This window comes from Epinephelus lanceolatus, chromosome 4, assembly GCF_041903045.1.
Source record: "Epinephelus lanceolatus isolate andai-2023 chromosome 4, ASM4190304v1, whole genome shotgun sequence".
NCBI classification, from domain to species: domain Eukaryota; kingdom Metazoa; phylum Chordata; class Actinopteri; order Perciformes; family Serranidae; genus Epinephelus; species Epinephelus lanceolatus.
In genome coordinates, this window is record NC_135737.1 from 25,404,812 (window position 1) to 25,422,350 (window position 17,539).

A 17,539-nucleotide genomic window follows, 5' to 3' on the forward strand; every position below is an offset into this window, starting at 1 on the left:
TCAGAAAATGCCTTCTTGATAATATGTCAGCAGGGCATTTCCACTGATTAATGATTGATTGAAAAAATATATTTATTTGATCACAAGTTGTGTTGTATGATTTAAATATTTGATTTTGTGGCATGTGTTTAATGTTTTTTTAATTACTTTATTAAGTTTATTTGCTTTATTAATCCCCCTGAGGGGAAATTCAATGTTTTCACTCTTGCTTGTCAATTACACAGGTCCGAAAGACACACACATGCACAAACAGAACTTACACATGCACAAAGTGGAGAGAGATGTCAGAGTGAGGGAGCTGCCCTTGGTCAGGCGCCCCGAGCGGTTGGGGGGTTCGGTGCCTTGCTCAAGGGCACCTCGGCAGTGCCCAGGAGGTGAACTGGCACCTCTCCAGCCACCAGTCCACGCTCCATATTTGGTCCGGACAGGGACTCAAACAGGTGACCCTCCGGTTCCCAACCCAAGTCCCTATGGACTGAGCTACTGCTGTTTAATGTTTTGTGAAGGTTAGAGCATTTTGCAGACAGGATGTGTTATTTTGGCCAGAGACTTTCAGTCTAGGCTTGTGTGTGTTTTGAAAATGTAACTTTTACATGGACAAATGCATCCAAACAAATGAGGGAAAACTGTAAAATACAAATGCTTTGTGATGCAGAGTGTTTCTTGTTCATAAAGGAAACCTCTTTAACTTTATGATCTTATTAAGACTAGTTTTCTTCCAGTTAATTTCACAAAATAATTTTAGTTACAACGTAATAATATGTAATTATATTTTATAATTATAATTATATGTTTAAAAGTATCACAGCCCTCCATGCTGTGTTGTCCTCAGTAAAGCCTACTAGCTATAAGACAAACTGCAGTGCCCCCCTCAGGCTGAGCTCGGTACTGCACCGACCAACTACAACACTAGCAGGCGGCGAAGGAGGCGTGTGTGTGACAGTCCGCCAACATCGCCTTCGGCTGGCCGAAAACAACCCCAGTGTGTGTTGGCGTTCAGTAAAACAGGTACAGAACGAATTTTAAAACGAACCAGGGTGTGTTGCTTTGCTGCATTTCATGTTTTACCGGTGTTAATGAGGCTGTGATGCACGCGTTGTTCCTAGCTAAAGTGAGCTAAGCTAAACTAGGCTAGGCTAGCTGGGAGCTAACAGGCTAAAAGCAGCACAGCGCTAACGTTATAAAGGCCCGGGCTACAGGCTCAAAGCAGGCCGACGTGTGTGCTAACAAACTCCTCAATAACTTTAGAAACATTGCTATTTCACGCCTTAAACCCCCAAAACGACACGAGGGTTGCGTAAATGTGGAAATTAAATTAAGCTTATAATGTATAAACAATAATATGGTGTAAACACTTGACAACGATAACATAACATTTAAGATTTGGCTAATGTTAGCTTAGCCTTTTGGCTGTAGGCTGTTTACCTGCGACTGTAACATTAATGTGCTAAACACTAATAATGCTTATGATAAATCAAAGAGGTGATTAACTTAACAATAAAGCTCAAAATGACATAGTTGTGCATGTGATGATTCACAGTAGCTACAGTTAATGTTACGCATTTACAAATGAAAATGAAATAACCTTGTAGTCTGAGAGATTATTTGTAATTAAAAGTATTGTCAGTTATTTGCATAAAGCATTTGGTTTGTTGTCTTAAATGTCACTTGCAAAAGCAAATAGTGTTTGCTACTGTCAGGGTCAGTTTAACATAGTTAAGACACACTTGAGTGACTAAATAAAATCAATCAAAGTGTAAGTTAGTAAAGAAAATATCTTAAGTAAGGGCTGATTGATAAGAAAAGCATACCAAACAAATAGGCCTTTGATACTCCTTTGATGTCAATAAATATATATAGACATGCCTGTGGGTCATCTAATTACTAAAATTTTTTAGATGAAAAAAATCTAACTGCTTTGTATTATTAGTGTATATAAAATATTTTCAGTGATTCACAGTCTTGACATAAGTGTATGACATTAACATCAATATACTTGTATACAGATATTTGTTTATATTGTCTATCATTGGTGCTTTTTGAATATATTAATGACCTATTTATATAACACTTGCTTTTTTTTCCATATACTTTTTTGTGTAAACACTAGTCCTGTCTAATATTAACGTTTATTTACTCAGTTTTGTTGTGCGTGCTCCGAGCTGTTCGGTTTATTTATGTGAAAGAGCAACGTTAAAAAAAATCAGTCACATTCCTTGTATATGTACACATACTTGTCCAATGCAGATGAGCTGATTCTGATTCTAACAAACCATTAACACAGATAAAATCTTGAGAAAGGTGATCAGTATTAATAACACAGCAGACAAATGAGTAATTCTGAGGTATTCCTACTCGCTGTTATCTGCACTTTAAGATGGAGAGTCACAATTTGTGTTATGGGTAATAAGAAATTACCGAGTCCCTGCATTTTGTTCTCAGATATATTGATTGTGGTTTATGGTTTTTAATTTTAGTGCTGTAAAACAGCAGGGGAGTAACGCTTAAAGTATTTATAGCAAAGAAATGGTGTGGGAGCCATAAGTAAAGTGAGGTTATCTCCCAGAAGAACTCTCTGTGCAGTTTGTCTCGGTCAAATATTTATTTTAAGGGAAAAAAATCATTTGTACATCTCTCTTCTGTCCCTTTCACTCCACGCCTCAATGTCCTACATTTTCTGATGCTCTTGTGTGCTCTCTCTTTCTTCTCTCTCCCATGTTTCTTTTCTCTTTGCCTCTCTACAGCAGCCGTGCCCCGCCGCGCCCCCACCCCCAGCGGAGCCGTCATGTGGCAGGAGGCCCGCAAGCATGAGCGCAAGCTCCGTGGCATGATGGTAGATTACAAGCGCCGAGGAGAGCGGCGGCGAGAGTACTATGAGAAGATAGTAAGAGACCTCTATCATCTATCTGTCTGAGCAATGAATACAGAAATACTTGTAGCTCTGTGGCAGAAAGCCTGAGCAGATCTGATCATCTGGGTTCAAAGTGCTGCTAACTACATAGTGATGACAGTCAAACAACCTTGAACGCAAAATTTCCTCAAGAGTTTGCTTTTCAACTGTTTACAATCCAAACCTGTCTGTACTGATAAAACAAACCATAATCAAACATTGGCACGCCCTACAAATCCATCCTTATCTGACCGATGTCTTTCCTGAATACCCAACAGCTTCATTAGACAATGTGCACACTACTTTAAAGACTACCTCCTCCATCTTTGCAAACCTCTGTTGCCCCTTTGGGTATTAGGCTATTATCATTGTGGTCACCGTGCTCAGTCCTCCATCTCCACTGATGCGAAGAATGTAACATCCAGTTGTTAATATACTGCATCAGCAATCATGTTATCTGTATACTGAAATGTCCCTGCTGTGAAGTGTATGTTGGCCAAAACTAAATAAGCTCTTAGGAGCTCAGAACACAGGACGGCCATTTATTGCTCGTTTATGCTTAATGATAGATACATATACAGATGGAGCCTACTGTCCATAGTCTGTGTTTATTTTGTCAGTATTTGTGCAGTGTTTTCTGAAAGCTTATAAAAAGGGATGAAATGGAGCAGTACCTACAGATATTGTGGAGGCAGTGTAGCGTAGTTCAATGAAGATACAGCCATAGGAGACGACAAAGAAATTAAGATAACGGTGGAACAGAACAAATCAGTAATATGGTGAAAAGAATTCTTCTTCCACATGTTGAAATGTATATAATGGCTGCACAGACCACTGCCTTCTACAGCGCTGCCTCTGTTTGAAGACACCTTGATTGTTGTTGTGTAAAACTTTTGACTCTGCCCTCTAGTGCCATCTATTGGCTGTATCTGTGCCATCTTAAAGGATGCGTGGAAATGTTTGAAACCGACATATTTATTTGCGTATGTAAAGGGAGTATAAATGAGCCTTCAGAATCATGAGTATGCCATGGTAGCCATTATATGAATGTAAATCAAGGACCAGCACAATATGGCACTGGCTAGACATGAGCAACAATGAGAGACAGCTTCTAGGTGGGCATAGACACTTACAATGTCACTTCCTCTTCTAACTATGATGAAGACATGCATTATGTCCAAATGTTAGTTGCTGCACCTCATTCAAAGCTCTTACTGTAATCGTTTGCTCCAGATCTCATGTTTTCAGCTGCAGCTTTAAGTTGGCTTATGTGTTGGCTGAGACTCCTTCACCTCCTGTTCACTTTCTATTTCTGCCAGTTGGTTTTTGTTCTAGCTGTCTGCGTGGAGCCAAATTTAGACCTGAGATGACAGATGAATGCAATTAACTCTCTTATATCAGCATTTTGAACAAGTATGGTCTCACTTCACAAGACACTGTAAAGCACCACGTACATGAGCCTAAGTTGTTCTTTCGGTTTGATTAGAAAGCGAAATAAGCGAAAAGGAACAGTACAGTTTCACTGTTCCACTATTTGCTTAGTTATTTTATTGAGTTGGTTGTATATAGTTGGTTTATATTCTGTTGACTACCTCTCATTTTGTCTCAACAGAAAAAAGATCCAGCTCAGTTTCTCCAGGTTCATGGCCAAGCATATAAGATCCATCTGGATCCTGCTGTGGCGCTGGCTGCAGAGAGCCCCATCAACATGTGAGGAAACACACACACACGCACACGCGTACACCAGATGCTCAGTGCTTGTGGGAGCTTGCTGATCATATTATACCTTGTTTCTCTTGTTTTGTGAAAAGGATGCCGTGGCAAGGAGACGCCAACAATATGATTGACAGGTTTGATGTGAGGGCTCACTTGGACTACATCCCCACCTACACACCTCCACTGCTCAGCACATCGTAAGTGTTGAAATTACTTAGTCACATTTAACCTCAAAATCTGTCAGGTATGAATACTTTTGTTAAATTTCTTACCTTATGTTTGTGCAGGCACTGTGGAAACATTTGCGTGTTCTCATGATCATTTTACGTTTTGACATTTGAGGCACTTGATTAACGGAAAACACAAGTCATGAATACGAGAAAGTCTCATACCCTAACATAAAATTTGTCAAAGAGAGGGTGCTGTAAAGTATCAAGCAGAGAGGTTTTTGTCTTCTTTTTTATTTAATTGTTTGTTCCTTCAGTTGTTTTCAGTCTGCCACCATCAACAAAATAAATAACAAAATAAACATGTTTATCCAGTACATAGAACTAGGAGTCTGATTGGACTGTCAAGCTCACAGTCAAACTGTCGCAGATGGATCAGAAAATGTGGTTATGAAACAAAGGATCATTTCCCTGGGTCTCTCTGGTGGTGCTGAATGTCTTGTTTTTAAAAATAATTGCTTGGTTTCTCTTGCTTTATGCATACATTAATTAATCAGCACTCATAAGAATGTAGTGCAAACACTGACAAAATCAACAGGGGGGTGCACGTGTGTAGAAACAGATTTTTGCAACTAGCATTTCTCTCTCTCAGAGAAAGCTGAAAGATCTATTTACAGCTATGGAAAATCAATCTGAAGCTCCGTCTGTCTGATTTTCTATTTATTGATCTCCTCCCACTCCCTTTCAGTACTGTTGACAGCGCTGCTCCCGCACATACAAACACTAACAACACTGACTAACTCACACACACCCCCTTAATGCAACAAACAACATCCTATTATAAAATAAGTTTTTATGCCAAGTCAGAAAGACGAATTGTTTAATTGGTGTTTCAGCTCTTTTGTCTGTTGTGGAAAAAATGGAAAGTTAGCAGAAATGAGCCTGGATATGGAATCATTGAATGTCGATCATTGAATATGAATCAGTGAGCCCCAAAAAACAAACAAAAACATGTTCAGCTTTTAGTCAACTATGGACAAAACTTGATTCATTAAATTTGATGATGTAAATCTGGGAATGAAAAACATATTCAGTGTTATTGATACCCGAAGTGCAACAGATGTTTAATGCAAATTAAACTGTAGATTACTAGTGTTGCGTACTATGCAATCATTTGCATTGTTTGAAAAGGTAAAATGAAATATAGCCTGTCATTTTTTTTATTGTGAAAGTCTTTATTTCCGTTCAACATTCCTCGACAGAGCAAATTATTACAGCTAACAAAATAGTTGAATGAATTTCCTACCTCATAAAACATCTTCTAAATCTTTTCTGGATGTTTTAAAGGTCCAGTGTGTAGCATTTAATGGCATCTAGCGGTGAGTTTACAGAACTTAGACATTTCCCATGTGCCAAGCATGTAGGAAAATTACAGTGGCCATCACAGAATTAGGGATGGCCTTGTCTAGAGCCAGTGTTTGGTTTGTATGCTCTGGCAAAGTCCGTTAAGAGGACCCGCCCTGTATGTAGATATAAACCGCTCACTCCAAGGTTATGAAAGCACAATGATTACACACTAATGAAAACATAGTTATGAAAATTGTATACCATTTCTACCAACAGATGCCTTTAAATCCTCCACACTGGACCTTTATGCTGTTGTTCTATAATACCCACAGGTGATGAAATTATTTCAGTTTCTTCTTCTATTCTGCCTCAGAGTCAAATGCTTCAGGCTCCATTAGATGCCAAAAATGCCCAGAAAAAGATAAGACAAGCTTAATTTATCCTGAGGGAAACTGCTGTTCAGCTCTGGCAACACAAAGTGGAAACAATATGTTAAAAGTCCAAGATAACAATAAAAATCAGGTGCAAATCCAAAATAAAAACATTATATACAATGCTGAAATCAGGTTACCAGTATTGATCTTAAAAATGTAAGCAGGTTAGATATGTATTTACATTATCAGATCTGTAATACGTGTCCTGTGGGGGGAAAAAAGTGGTAAAATATAAGACAACCTTATACTCTTCGTCTCATACAGAACACCAGAGCAGGAGATGGAGGAGAGGAAGTGCAACTATGAGCGATACAGAGGCCTGGTGCAGAATGACTTTGCCAACAGTGAGTATCACAAAGTTCGTAACATTTGGTTTCATGTTGCAACACTGACATACTGTTAATACATGTGTTCTTAATGTGCCTGTAGTGGTCTGTTAGCCTGCCCTCAGTGGGTATATTTTGCAGTTGTGTTGTGCTCTTAAACTCCCTGCTGTCCTCCTACAGTCTCTGAGGAGCAGTGTTTATACCAGATCTACCTGGATGAGCTCTACGGTGGTCCCCAGAAACCAAATGAGGACGAGAAGAAAAAGTATGTCATTTAAGTGAAAGGGTTGCCTCATCTCTACTGTGCATTTTAATCCATGATCGTGTATGAGGGTTATGTATTTATAAATCCTTTCTCCCATGGTGCAGACTGGCTGAAAAGAAGGCCACCATTGGTTACACCTATGAAGACAGCACTGTGACGGAGCCCGACCCCCAATCAGACAAAGATGAAGACAATTCGGAGAACAGTGAATCCGAAGAGGACGAGGGCATCCCAGATATTGGTGAGGAAATGGGTTTGGCACTACTGAGATTTAGATATCAGGAAAATTTAAACTTCAGAGACAAACCACAAAAACAAGCTGCAGAAACAGGATGCAGAGCAGAAACGTGCACCAAGGTGTAACCGCTACTCTCAGTTTGTCGCTCTTCATTAGTTTGAAAGAAAACGAGACATATTTAGGTCAATATATGTGACCACTAAATGTTTTCTTTACTTTACATCTACTTATCTGCTGTGAGCTGAGGATCCTCTCTGTCTGAGGTTAAATTGTGCTTTGGCTTGTCACTGTGTTAAAAAGCTTTTGTCATGTCTCTGTGTGTATTTACAGATGTGGAGGTTGATGTCGATGAGCTTAACCAGGAGCAGGTGCTTGACATAAACAAAATGGCAACCACATATGGAATGTCTGAAGGGGACTTTGTCAGGTAAGGTCTCAGTGATTATATCCTCATGTCTCAAAGGTCAAATACAGGTTTGGAAGAATACAAGACCTGTTGGCACTGTAATGAATGTTATAACTGATATTCTCTTGCTTTTATAAGTTCTCAGTTCACAAAAAGCAATGGAAATTTAATGCTAATTGACCTCATATAAAAAGTCTTTTTAGAATTTTAGATAAGCAAATATAATACAATAACAGCTCATAGGGTTATCAACTTTTTATTGATAGTAAAGGAGACCTGTTATGCTCAATTTTAGGGTTAATACTTCTATTTTGGGTTTCTACTAGAACATGTTTACATGCTTTACTGTTCAAAAAAACAATTTATTTTCCTCATGCTGTTGTGCTGTAACATCTGTGCTCACGCTATGTCTGAAATGCTCCGTTTTAGCACCTGTCTCTAAAAACCACCCTACTGAAAAAGCCCTTTCAGCTTTGATTGGTCAGCGTTTCCTGGTCTTCTGTACCTCTCTGTCTCTGCATCGCCATTGTAGCCAGGGAATGACTGTAACGGAAAATAGCAGCCCTTCTAAACCTAACTGGACATGTTCCAGCAGTAATACGATCTCAGGTCAGGGAGAAATTAACATTATCAACAGCCTAGATTACATGTTTCCCTGAAGTTGGCATGAAGCTAGATGTAGCAGTGTAGTTTGCAATAACGTGGCTGGCGCAGATGAACGTGAAGAAATCTGTCACAAACTGTAGTCAGCTTGTCTCGAATTTAGAAAACACATTAAAAAGAGAAGCTGTGTTACATTTACCTCTGATGTAGGAGGTTGTAGCTGGGAATGATGTCACACCCAAGTTGACCGTTTCTGTGTGTATGACTGTTTGTATGAGACACAAATAAGACAGAAGTGCTACTGTGCAGTGTATTACTGCAGCTTTCACTGCTGTGTATTACTGCAGCTTTCACTGCTGTTGATGCGCAGAACAGCCATTTTGGGTTTTTGAGGTCAAGGTTGATGAGGTTTCCCCGATTTACCAAGTCAGAATTCCGACTAAAGGAGGCATAGAGGTTGGAATTTCAGATGGGGAACTTGGAAATTCCAACTTCCTAGTACAAATGAAGAGCACTAAGAGAATTTAGAAAGGTGGGAGGGCTGAGGTTTTTGCTCACAGGTGTTACTGTGTTTTTTTGCCTATTTATTTGAAAATTTGCAATTTCTGACATTTTAACTTTATATATATATAACAAAAAGATAAGGGAAAGCATAATTGGTCTCCTTTTAGCAAAGCCCTGAGGGGACCAAAAATAACAATTTTTTTTTATCCAATTATTGTTGCCATAACCATATTGAGCTCTGTGACAGAGAACTCATTCACCAATCAAAAACATCTCGATGAGTCATACACTTCCTTGAAAGGGAAATATTTTGTCATTGCAGTGAACGTGAATGCCGTAGGCTGTTCAAAAGAAAAACCTTTGAATGCATTTACAGGCTCTGGCAAATGCCACTGAACATGCTCAAGAAGATGAAAAGTGATACCATTTGAAATGGCTGAGCATTTTACACTGTGATGAGTGTGTTTTTTATGTAACGCCGTTAACATGATGCTTTTCTATCAGGATGTTGAGGAAAGACAAGGAGGAAGTGGAGGCCATCAAACATGCCAAGGCTCTGGAGGCGGAGAAGGCCATGTACTCTGTAAGATAAAATCCACTGAGAAATGTTTGTATGTGTGGTTTGACTGGTTGTATGAGACTTTCTGAGTGACGTGTTTGATCATCTCAGGGCCGGCGTTCTCGCAGACAAAGGAGAGAGTTCAGAGAGAAGAGACTAAAAGGTAGACAGATCAGCCCACCAAGGTAAATTTATGTCCCTTTTTTTTTAGGGTTTATCCTTCATAAACAGTCCACTGTTGACCCACTGTCACCTCGAATTATGTTAAATAATAATAATAATGTGTCGCCATCCTTGTGTATTGCAGCTATGCCAGAAGAGACAGCCCAACATATGATCCTTATAAACGGTGAGTTGACTATTTTGTCCTTTTGTATTTTAATTTCCTGATTCATTGAGTCTTTATGTATATTTGACTCAATTTTCTGATTTCTCTCTCAGACCAGAGTCAGAGTCGAGCTCTGAGTCACGGTCACGCTCTCGTTCTCCTGGTCCAGAGAAGATCACCTTCATCACCAGCTTTGGAGGCAGCGATGACGAAGCGGCAGCAGCGGCGGCAGCAGCAGCAGCAGCAGCATCACAAACAGCCGCTCCTCACTCTGGACACGTCTCCTCCAGCGTGCAGCACCCTGCAGGTCATAGCAGGGGCTCCCGGTCGGTAACTTTCCATCCTCCTGGCTTTTCATTAGTTATTTTTCTCTACTACAGTCAATTTTTTGTCTGTTGAAATGACCACAACTGTTGAGGCAGAAAGAATACTGACGATGAAATACTGATTTTTGTGGTAGGTGAGGTGGATTTAATCATTTAAAAATGTCTCTGTTTGAAAACAAATGAACACATTCTGCATGTGCTTAGAGAAAAATGTGTGTGGTTGGACAGAAACATTTAGTGTCTGATTGTGCATGTCAGCAAGTAAACAATATCTTAATATTCTAATTACACTTCTATGGATCATGTGACAGTAAGATTTCTTAAAAACAAAACAGCAGTATATTGAAGATAGGCTAGGTGCTGGGCCGGTGTTCTTACTAAAACAGTGTGTCTCTGTTTGTCCAGGAGACGGCGATCTTCCTCCAGTCGCTCCCCTTCCTCCTCCTCCCGCTCCTCATCTCGGTCTTCGTCTCGCTCTTCTTCCCATTCACGCCGCACCCGACGTGGACGCGGGGGAAGGGATGGGCGGCGATCCTGGACCCGATCACGGTCGAGACGGCGCTCCAGATCTCACTCCCGAGGTAGAGGAGGGAACGGAGGGGCCGGATCCTGGAGGAGACGTGACAGGACACGATCACGTTCACACGACAGAGACAGAGAGAGGGACAGAGACAGGGACCGGGACAGGAGACGATACTCGGCACGCAGACGGACAAGGTAAGACGGTCAACGTCTCCCACCAGTGCTTTAGTTATTGTTTTACATCAAACATGACACTCAGTGCGTTTACATGCAGCTTAAGAAAATCGAATTATTGACTTAGTCCGACTGAAACCGGGCTATTTGTAGCTCGACTAACACACCTATTGCTGCATGTATCCACTTAGTCTGACAGGAGTGGGACTCTGCGTTCTGCGCATGCACCACTTTTTCTTTCACGGGCTTTCACCTGGAAGAAGAAGGAGATGGCATAGCAGCAGTTCAGTATAGCAGTGCAGTAACTCCCAGAAAAACAAAACAAAAACAAACAAACACACACCATGGCAACAGAGAAGCAGAAGACACATTTCTGGACAGACGAGGAAACTACATTGATCCTCCGACAGCTAAAGGAACTCAACATTTTGAAGTTTATGGATGGTAGGAAAACGCTTCCCCTTCGGGTCAACCAGAACTAGTTCAATACGCACTATATCAAAAAGGACACAGTGCCGCCTATCGAGGCGGACTCAGACGTACTTGGTCAGAAATTCAGTTTTCTCTTCTGCATGTATACTCAGACAAGACGATAAGTCCGACTTATTCCGACTGATTAGCCGAGCTATGAGCTTAGCTCGACTACTGCGTGCATGTAAACGTACTGCGTGACAAGAGCTTTGTTTCCACTTTCTGTCAGGTCACCTTCCAGCTCACGACAAGGGGGCAGTTCGAGGCGAGGGGCTCGGAGCAGTGGAGGCCACCGGCGGGGAGACAGCGGCAGCCGCAGTCCCTCTCAGTCCCCCAGCCGCCCCAACCACAGTCCCTCCCCTCACAGAGGAGCCCAGCCCTCTTCCAACACCATCTGTGACAAACTAAGAAAGTAAGAAAACTGTAGCAGAGACCACACCACTTAAACACTGTCAGAGAAATATCTTGTCTGTTTTAATGAAAGTGCTTTGGACGTCTCAAATAAGGCTTTGACTTATAACTGAACATTTAGCCCGCTTTGTGGAAAGAAATGAGAAGTATATCATGTATTGCCATTTAGCCTAAAAATACAGAGATATGATTTTTATTCTGTATCGCCCAGCCCTAATTTTACCGACCCATGAATGTAATACTGCACTTTTGGGCTGTTTAATTAAAAACAAATTATCAAAATGTGAACTTTTCATTGATAAAGTTGAAGTCAAAACTTTGCAATTGAACTTTCACTGCCTTTCACTGTCCTAACTTAAAACCTCTCAGAAACATGAATTTTACATGTGTAGTCACTTCTGAATGTTTTGTGATTTTTTTTATTAGTCTTTAAATTTTGAAAAAGTTGTTGCAGGTGTTTGGGACATAGGTTTTTGTAAACAGCCAGCCATGCAATTAAGTGATATTAAGCCATAAGAATAATGTCTGACTGCATTATCAGGTTTGTCGAGACATGATGAAGAACAGTAGTTACTTTGATAGCTCATCTATTTATCACCACAGCTGATTATCTTCCTTTCCTGTCTGCAGGCCTGATACTGCGGGTGGTAAAGAGACGGGAGCTGCCAAAGTCAGTAAGAATTTGATCTAGCTGGTTTCTTGCTAAAGCCTACGCCTCCCTCATCCCTGACAGGCTGACATGGTTGTCCACCAGACTGGGATATAGAAGCCATTGTTGCCCACAGAAAATAAAATGATGTGATTGATTTTTGATTTTTTTTTCTCCCCCCACACAAAGTGGACATGCACTGCAGTCACAGCCTTTTATCTATTATCTGCCATTACAGTATTCTTCACCTTCTCGCGTGTATAGCTGAGAAGAACGTGAACTTGCAAACCCTGAAAAATGACAGACTGAATTAATGCTGCCATGTCTGTATGGAGTGAACATCCCAGCACCCTGTGAAGTCATTATTGTCCTGAGTGTGGTTTTAGTGTGGGATTTGCATGCATGTATACATATACATGTGGGTGAGAGAATGCAGCGTCTTTATATCTGTTTGTAGTCTTGCATACGGTATATCACATACCAATGGCCCTGAGAGTAAGAAAATGACTTCTTTGCTACTGACCGTGTCTTGTTTCAACTTGTCAGTATTGGCCATGTGATCGTTTAATAGTGACAGAAGATGTTTAATTAATCTTTGATGGAAAACAAGATGGGTGTGCGCCGGACAGCCATATCTGGGCTTGTTTGAACAAGCAGCTGAGCACACTCTAAATGTTACAGTGAAACGTTTTATGTCCCACGTACAGATTAAAGACTTGAGAGTTAAAAGAATAGTTGCACGTTTTGGGAAGTACTCTTGTAAGTACGGAAGTACAGTACAAGTCTCATTACTGTACGTAAAATATGAAGCTACTGGGAGCAGTCGTTTGCTTGTAGCTTCACATTAAGGGGACAGATGTGAGAGTTGTATCGTGTTTCATGTCTTAAGTCCAGTTCAGACCAAAGATTCACGATGAGTCAAGTTGAAACTTGCAGCCACTTGCAGTGCGCTGGCCTGCAATGTAAGGAAAACCTGCCAGTTTACACCAACGGTGTAAACTGGCAGACCATCTTATGGTCTCCAAAACAACAACAACTCTATGTAGTACTATGTACAAACTATATATATTTGTAGCTTCTTAAAATATAAATAAGGATCGTGATATTGACATACTTCCTACAAATGCATCTCTAGTACTGGTGAAACAGTGAAAACATAAAACAATCTGAGCTTCACATGGACAGTATTCCCAATAAAATGTCACAATAATGAGTATGTGCGTAAAATGCACACATACAGTGAGCAGCAGCCACGACTCAACGCCTGGCACTGACGCACCATGAAGACAGAGACTGACATAAGTGTCAACGGCTGTGAACGGGCCAGTTCACACCACTGCAACTTTCCCCTGCAGTGCTCCAAAGCCGTTTCATCTCGTCGCAGATCTTTGGTCTGAGATGGGCTTAACTGTCTGCAGGAGAGTGAGCAAGCATATTTCCCCAGATCTCAAACTGTCCCTTTATTTGTTTCTAACCTCCTGAACTGTTTACTGTCCTGAACCAGCTTCTGCTCTCGCTGCATATTCTGGCAAACAAGAACAAAATTTGAATATCCTCTAACAGTCAGACAGACAAGTAGAGTGGAAGTTATAATCTTCTCTGCAGTGTTGTGACCTGCAGTTTTTCTTGCCTGGCCAGGTTTAAACGGCCCAGTGATGGGTGTGTCTGTAACAAAATGCCACTGGCTCTTTCTGAACTTTATGATCTCATCGGACCTGAACTTGCCCATGTTACACTTTACAACCTTCTATCCCTCTCCTGCCATCCTACTCCCCCTTTTATCTGTCTGACAGTGTTCGTCCATACAGGTATATTTAAGTGTGAAGGTTCATGTGACTCGAGCTCCTGTCATGCCTCTAAACTACAGCAGCAGTTTGCCTCTGTCCTCACACACACACACACACACACACACACACACAGCCTGTTCAGTAATATTCAAGTGTGCTTGTTGACTCAACAAACATCACACATAATTAATTTATCTGCAGCCTTTTTATCTCCACCAGCTACTGTACATAAAGATGATAATGCCAAAATTGTATGACAGCACAGTGCCTTTGATCTCTTCCTTACACACACAAACACACGCACACAAACACTTCTGTCAGGCTGTGAAAGGATGTGCTAACACGATTGTGTCACCTGCAGCCCAAGATGACCCCACAGGAGCGGCTCAAGCTACGAATGCAGAAGGCGCTCAACAAGCAGTGTGAGTACAGCAGAGGAGATTGCCTGTGGTTTGTGTACAAGTGAAGAAACAGCACAAACCTGAATCGTGAACAAGTTCAGATCTAGCTCATGTGCGTTAGGTTCAATATGCAAATTTTAAAGGTTTTCTTTTTTTCTCCCCCAATTTTCTCTGGTTTTTCCCGTCCTGCAGCCAAGGCGGATAAAAAAGCTGCTCAGGTGAAGATCCAGCAGCAGGAACACAAACGACAGGTGTGTGTGTGTGTGTGCGCGCATTTTCATGTGTATGTACTTGAGTTCCAAGCAGAAACAGAGGCCCTGTTGTCCTCTATAACCCCTCATTGCTGTTTATTTTACAGGAGCGAGAGGGAGAGCTACGAGCCATGGCACGCAAGATACGCATGAAGTAAGAACTCTGTGTGTGTGTGTGTGTGTAAGTGGATTGTTTGGTATTTATGTGTTGCAACTGTCTGACCAGAGGCTCTGCGTTTAGGGAGCGTGAGAGACGTGAGAAAGAGAGGGATGAATGGGAGAGACAGTACGGGCGACAGAGCCACTCGCCTTCTCCTTCCAAATATGGTAAGACTGTAGGTTTGTGATCACAAATAGCCATATGGAGCTAATCTAATAATAATTTGTTCATTGTGTGTGCGCAGTCTTGCATCTCAAAGGAAAGTAACCAAAGTATTTAATCAGCTAAGTGACCGTCTGATTTGCTGGCATCAGTTTCTGCTCTGACAGTTTTATAGCCAGTATGATGTTGTGTCATGCTATTGTTTTGATGATGTCTCTGTGTCCTCTGTCCCTCCAGGCCGAGAGCACAACTCACACAGAAGGTATGTGAGAAGCCACAAGAATCTGCACAGCACCGATGAAGCAGAATTGAATTATGGGAGTCCTCCGCATTAATGCATAAACACTATCTCAGAGGTCCTTCACGGCAGCAGCCTTTATATACAGCACTTTAGCCACTCCGCTTTTTCTTCACTCAACTACCAAACCAGTGTTTCAGGCTCCAGTCTGCCAGACAATATTATTAAGCATATAAATAAAATTGTAGCTTAATGGTGCAGTCAGCGATTCTAATCCAATACACTCTTTTTGTCATCCTCATGGTCTGCTAGCTGTCCATTCTGTGAGTGCACTGAAAAAGAAATCAGGTGTTCATACATGGCCCCTGGCTCCATAAATGGAGAACAAGCAAAGTGGCTCGGACAGGAGGGCTGTATTTGTTTGGGTGTTGAGCACAAAAATCAACAATCTTTCTCCAGAATCACTGATTACACCTTTAAATCAAAGTTAGGTTTAAGTCATGGTTTATAAATCTTAGCACAGCTGCAGTTGGTCATCATGTCAGTCACTGCTGAACTGTGGTCAAACTGTCACACTAGACAGCGCTGTAAATCAGTCAGATATGAATCGAGATTTTGTGACTGCATTGCCTTTTTCTCGCCTCAAATGAGAAAGCTGGTCAGGCCGGTGGGCGATGCAGTCAGTTGTTTCCAACATGACAGCAGTGTCACAGACTTTCTCACTGAACAGCTAAACAGGAAGCTAAAACATGTATCTGAAAAGTTGATCCATATTTGCTCAGCGCTGCCTGTGTTTGACAGTTTGACCACAGTTCACGAGCAGTGACTGACATGATTGACACCTGCTTTAGAGACCCTTCGTCTCATCTTGTTTCCAGTGCGCCGCCGTTAAGTCTAGCGAATGCAGTTAGAAGCAGTAGGAAGAGGAGGAGGGACATGATATTTTTCACATCTTTTTAATGCACTTTTTATCAGATCATAGTGACATTTTCAGCAAATATGACAGCAAGTTATTGTCCTACGTGTTACCAGCTACAGCTTTATCCAGTAGATCTATGCTAATATTACTTTAGGGTCTTTATTAATAGACAAGAGTAACACTTGACTAAATCTAAGTTATGTGCTATTTAATGGTGCTGCTCAAGGCTGTTCACATCAGTAATGTGTGTCTTTATATTTAGCTATGATCACACAAAATGCTTCTTTGTGAGCTTTAAGTTTCTAACAAAAATTAAGAGATCAGGCTTTACAGACAAGAAAGACATGTGCTCTCTTTCTCTATGATGCTGTCAGACTCTTCTGCTGTCACCGTCATACTGATTCTGTTTTTTATTTCTCACAGGAGGTCGAGGTCTCGGTCACGGAGTCCATACTACAGATACTGAGCTTGGGAAAATATCCCCCAGTTGTCATGCACACACACTGTCCAACAAACAGCCTATCACATGGAAATATGAAGAGAGGAACTGTGACACAGATCTGTACCTGAGCATTGTGTTCTCTGGTGTGTGTCTGCAGAATAACACGTTTTGACTGTGGTACCTTTTAGTTTCACTAATCACACAGCCGACTGGCTGAGCCAAGCTGAGTTTGATCTGCCTCCTTTTTTTCATTTTTGTTTCATCTTGTAAAGCGACTGCAGGTTTATTAAATTAGTTTCTTCTGCATGCTCCTTTTTTTTTCTTTTTCTGCCTGAACACTTCCTCTCAACTCGTCTGGAGACATTTGTATTTCAAAGTACATGATACTATAAGCAATATCTCACCTATTACCTCGCGTCGTCTTCATGTCAGCCTTTTACTTTTCTCTAACAAGGAACGCTCACACTAAAAGACCATTTTAAACTTTCATGAGCTGATGTACAGGATATTTATATGCATCCATTGGAAACTTCTTTGTTAAAGAAAATGTATTCAGTCATCGACTGCTCTTTTATACTCTGTCCTCTTCCAACCGGTTAACAGCAGTAAATAACTTTTTGTTCTCAGTAATGTGGAATGTTAAATACAGAACAAGAAATAAACTGACTTTGAAATTATTGTTCATTTTCTTTTTCCTGTTGCTTTTACACAGTGTCTTCAGATCCTCAAAATGTCTTAATTTCTTATATCCAGTTTTATAAATATTGGGCGTCAAAAGTCACCAGTCTTAAGGTTGAATTTGTGAGCTCTTGCTGCATTGAGGAAAAAATTTGCGATCTTCCT

At 41.0% G+C, this 17,539-nt stretch overlaps 1 protein-coding gene across 3 annotated transcripts; it reads left to right on the forward strand.

Moving 5' to 3' along the window:
* The first annotated feature begins 887 nt into the window (after positions 1 to 887).
* On the forward strand, positions 888 to 17,373 carry clasrp (CLK4-associating serine/arginine rich protein). 3 transcript variants are annotated; one of them, XM_033631428.2, is made up of 21 exons: positions 888 to 1,008; positions 2,745 to 2,884; positions 4,503 to 4,600; positions 4,702 to 4,803; positions 6,819 to 6,898; positions 7,061 to 7,145; positions 7,250 to 7,386; positions 7,714 to 7,810; positions 9,401 to 9,479; positions 9,567 to 9,640; positions 9,763 to 9,804; positions 9,897 to 10,109; positions 10,515 to 10,826; positions 11,506 to 11,688; positions 12,318 to 12,357; positions 14,485 to 14,545; positions 14,717 to 14,775; positions 14,883 to 14,929; positions 15,017 to 15,102; positions 15,335 to 15,359; positions 16,678 to 17,373. In XM_033631428.2, exons 2-21 carry the CDS (start codon positions 2,786 to 2,788, stop codon positions 16,718 to 16,720), a joined length of 1,962 nt encoding a protein of 653 aa, XP_033487319.1. In that variant the 5' UTR covers positions 888 to 1,008; positions 2,745 to 2,785; the 3' UTR covers positions 16,721 to 17,373. The 3 variants fall into 3 exon arrangements, 1 of the variants encoding a protein (XP_033487319.1); XR_004501876.1 differs by lacking the exons at positions 15,335 to 15,359; positions 16,678 to 17,373 and having other exon boundaries at positions 12,318 to 12,361; XR_004501877.2 differs by lacking the exons at positions 14,717 to 14,775; positions 14,883 to 14,929; positions 15,017 to 15,102; positions 15,335 to 15,359; positions 16,678 to 17,373 and having other exon boundaries at positions 12,318 to 12,485; positions 14,485 to 14,523.
* The last annotated feature ends 166 nt before the right edge of the window (positions 17,374 to 17,539 follow it).

What these genes read in the sequence shown, in the direction of transcription:
- clasrp (XM_033631428.2), top strand. Translation starts at nt 2,786, where the DNA reads ATGTGGCAGGAGGCCCGCAAGCATGAGCGCAAGCTCCGTGGCATGATG. An exon ending in CCTCCACTGCTCAGCACATC is followed by an intron (nt 4,804 to 6,818) that starts GTAAGTGTTGAA and finishes CGTCTCATACAG; the next exon opens with AACACCAGAGCAGGAGATGG. An exon ending in AGACAGATCAGCCCACCAAG is followed by an intron (nt 9,641 to 9,762) that starts GTAAATTTATGT and finishes TGTGTATTGCAG; the next exon opens with CTATGCCAGAAGAGACAGCC.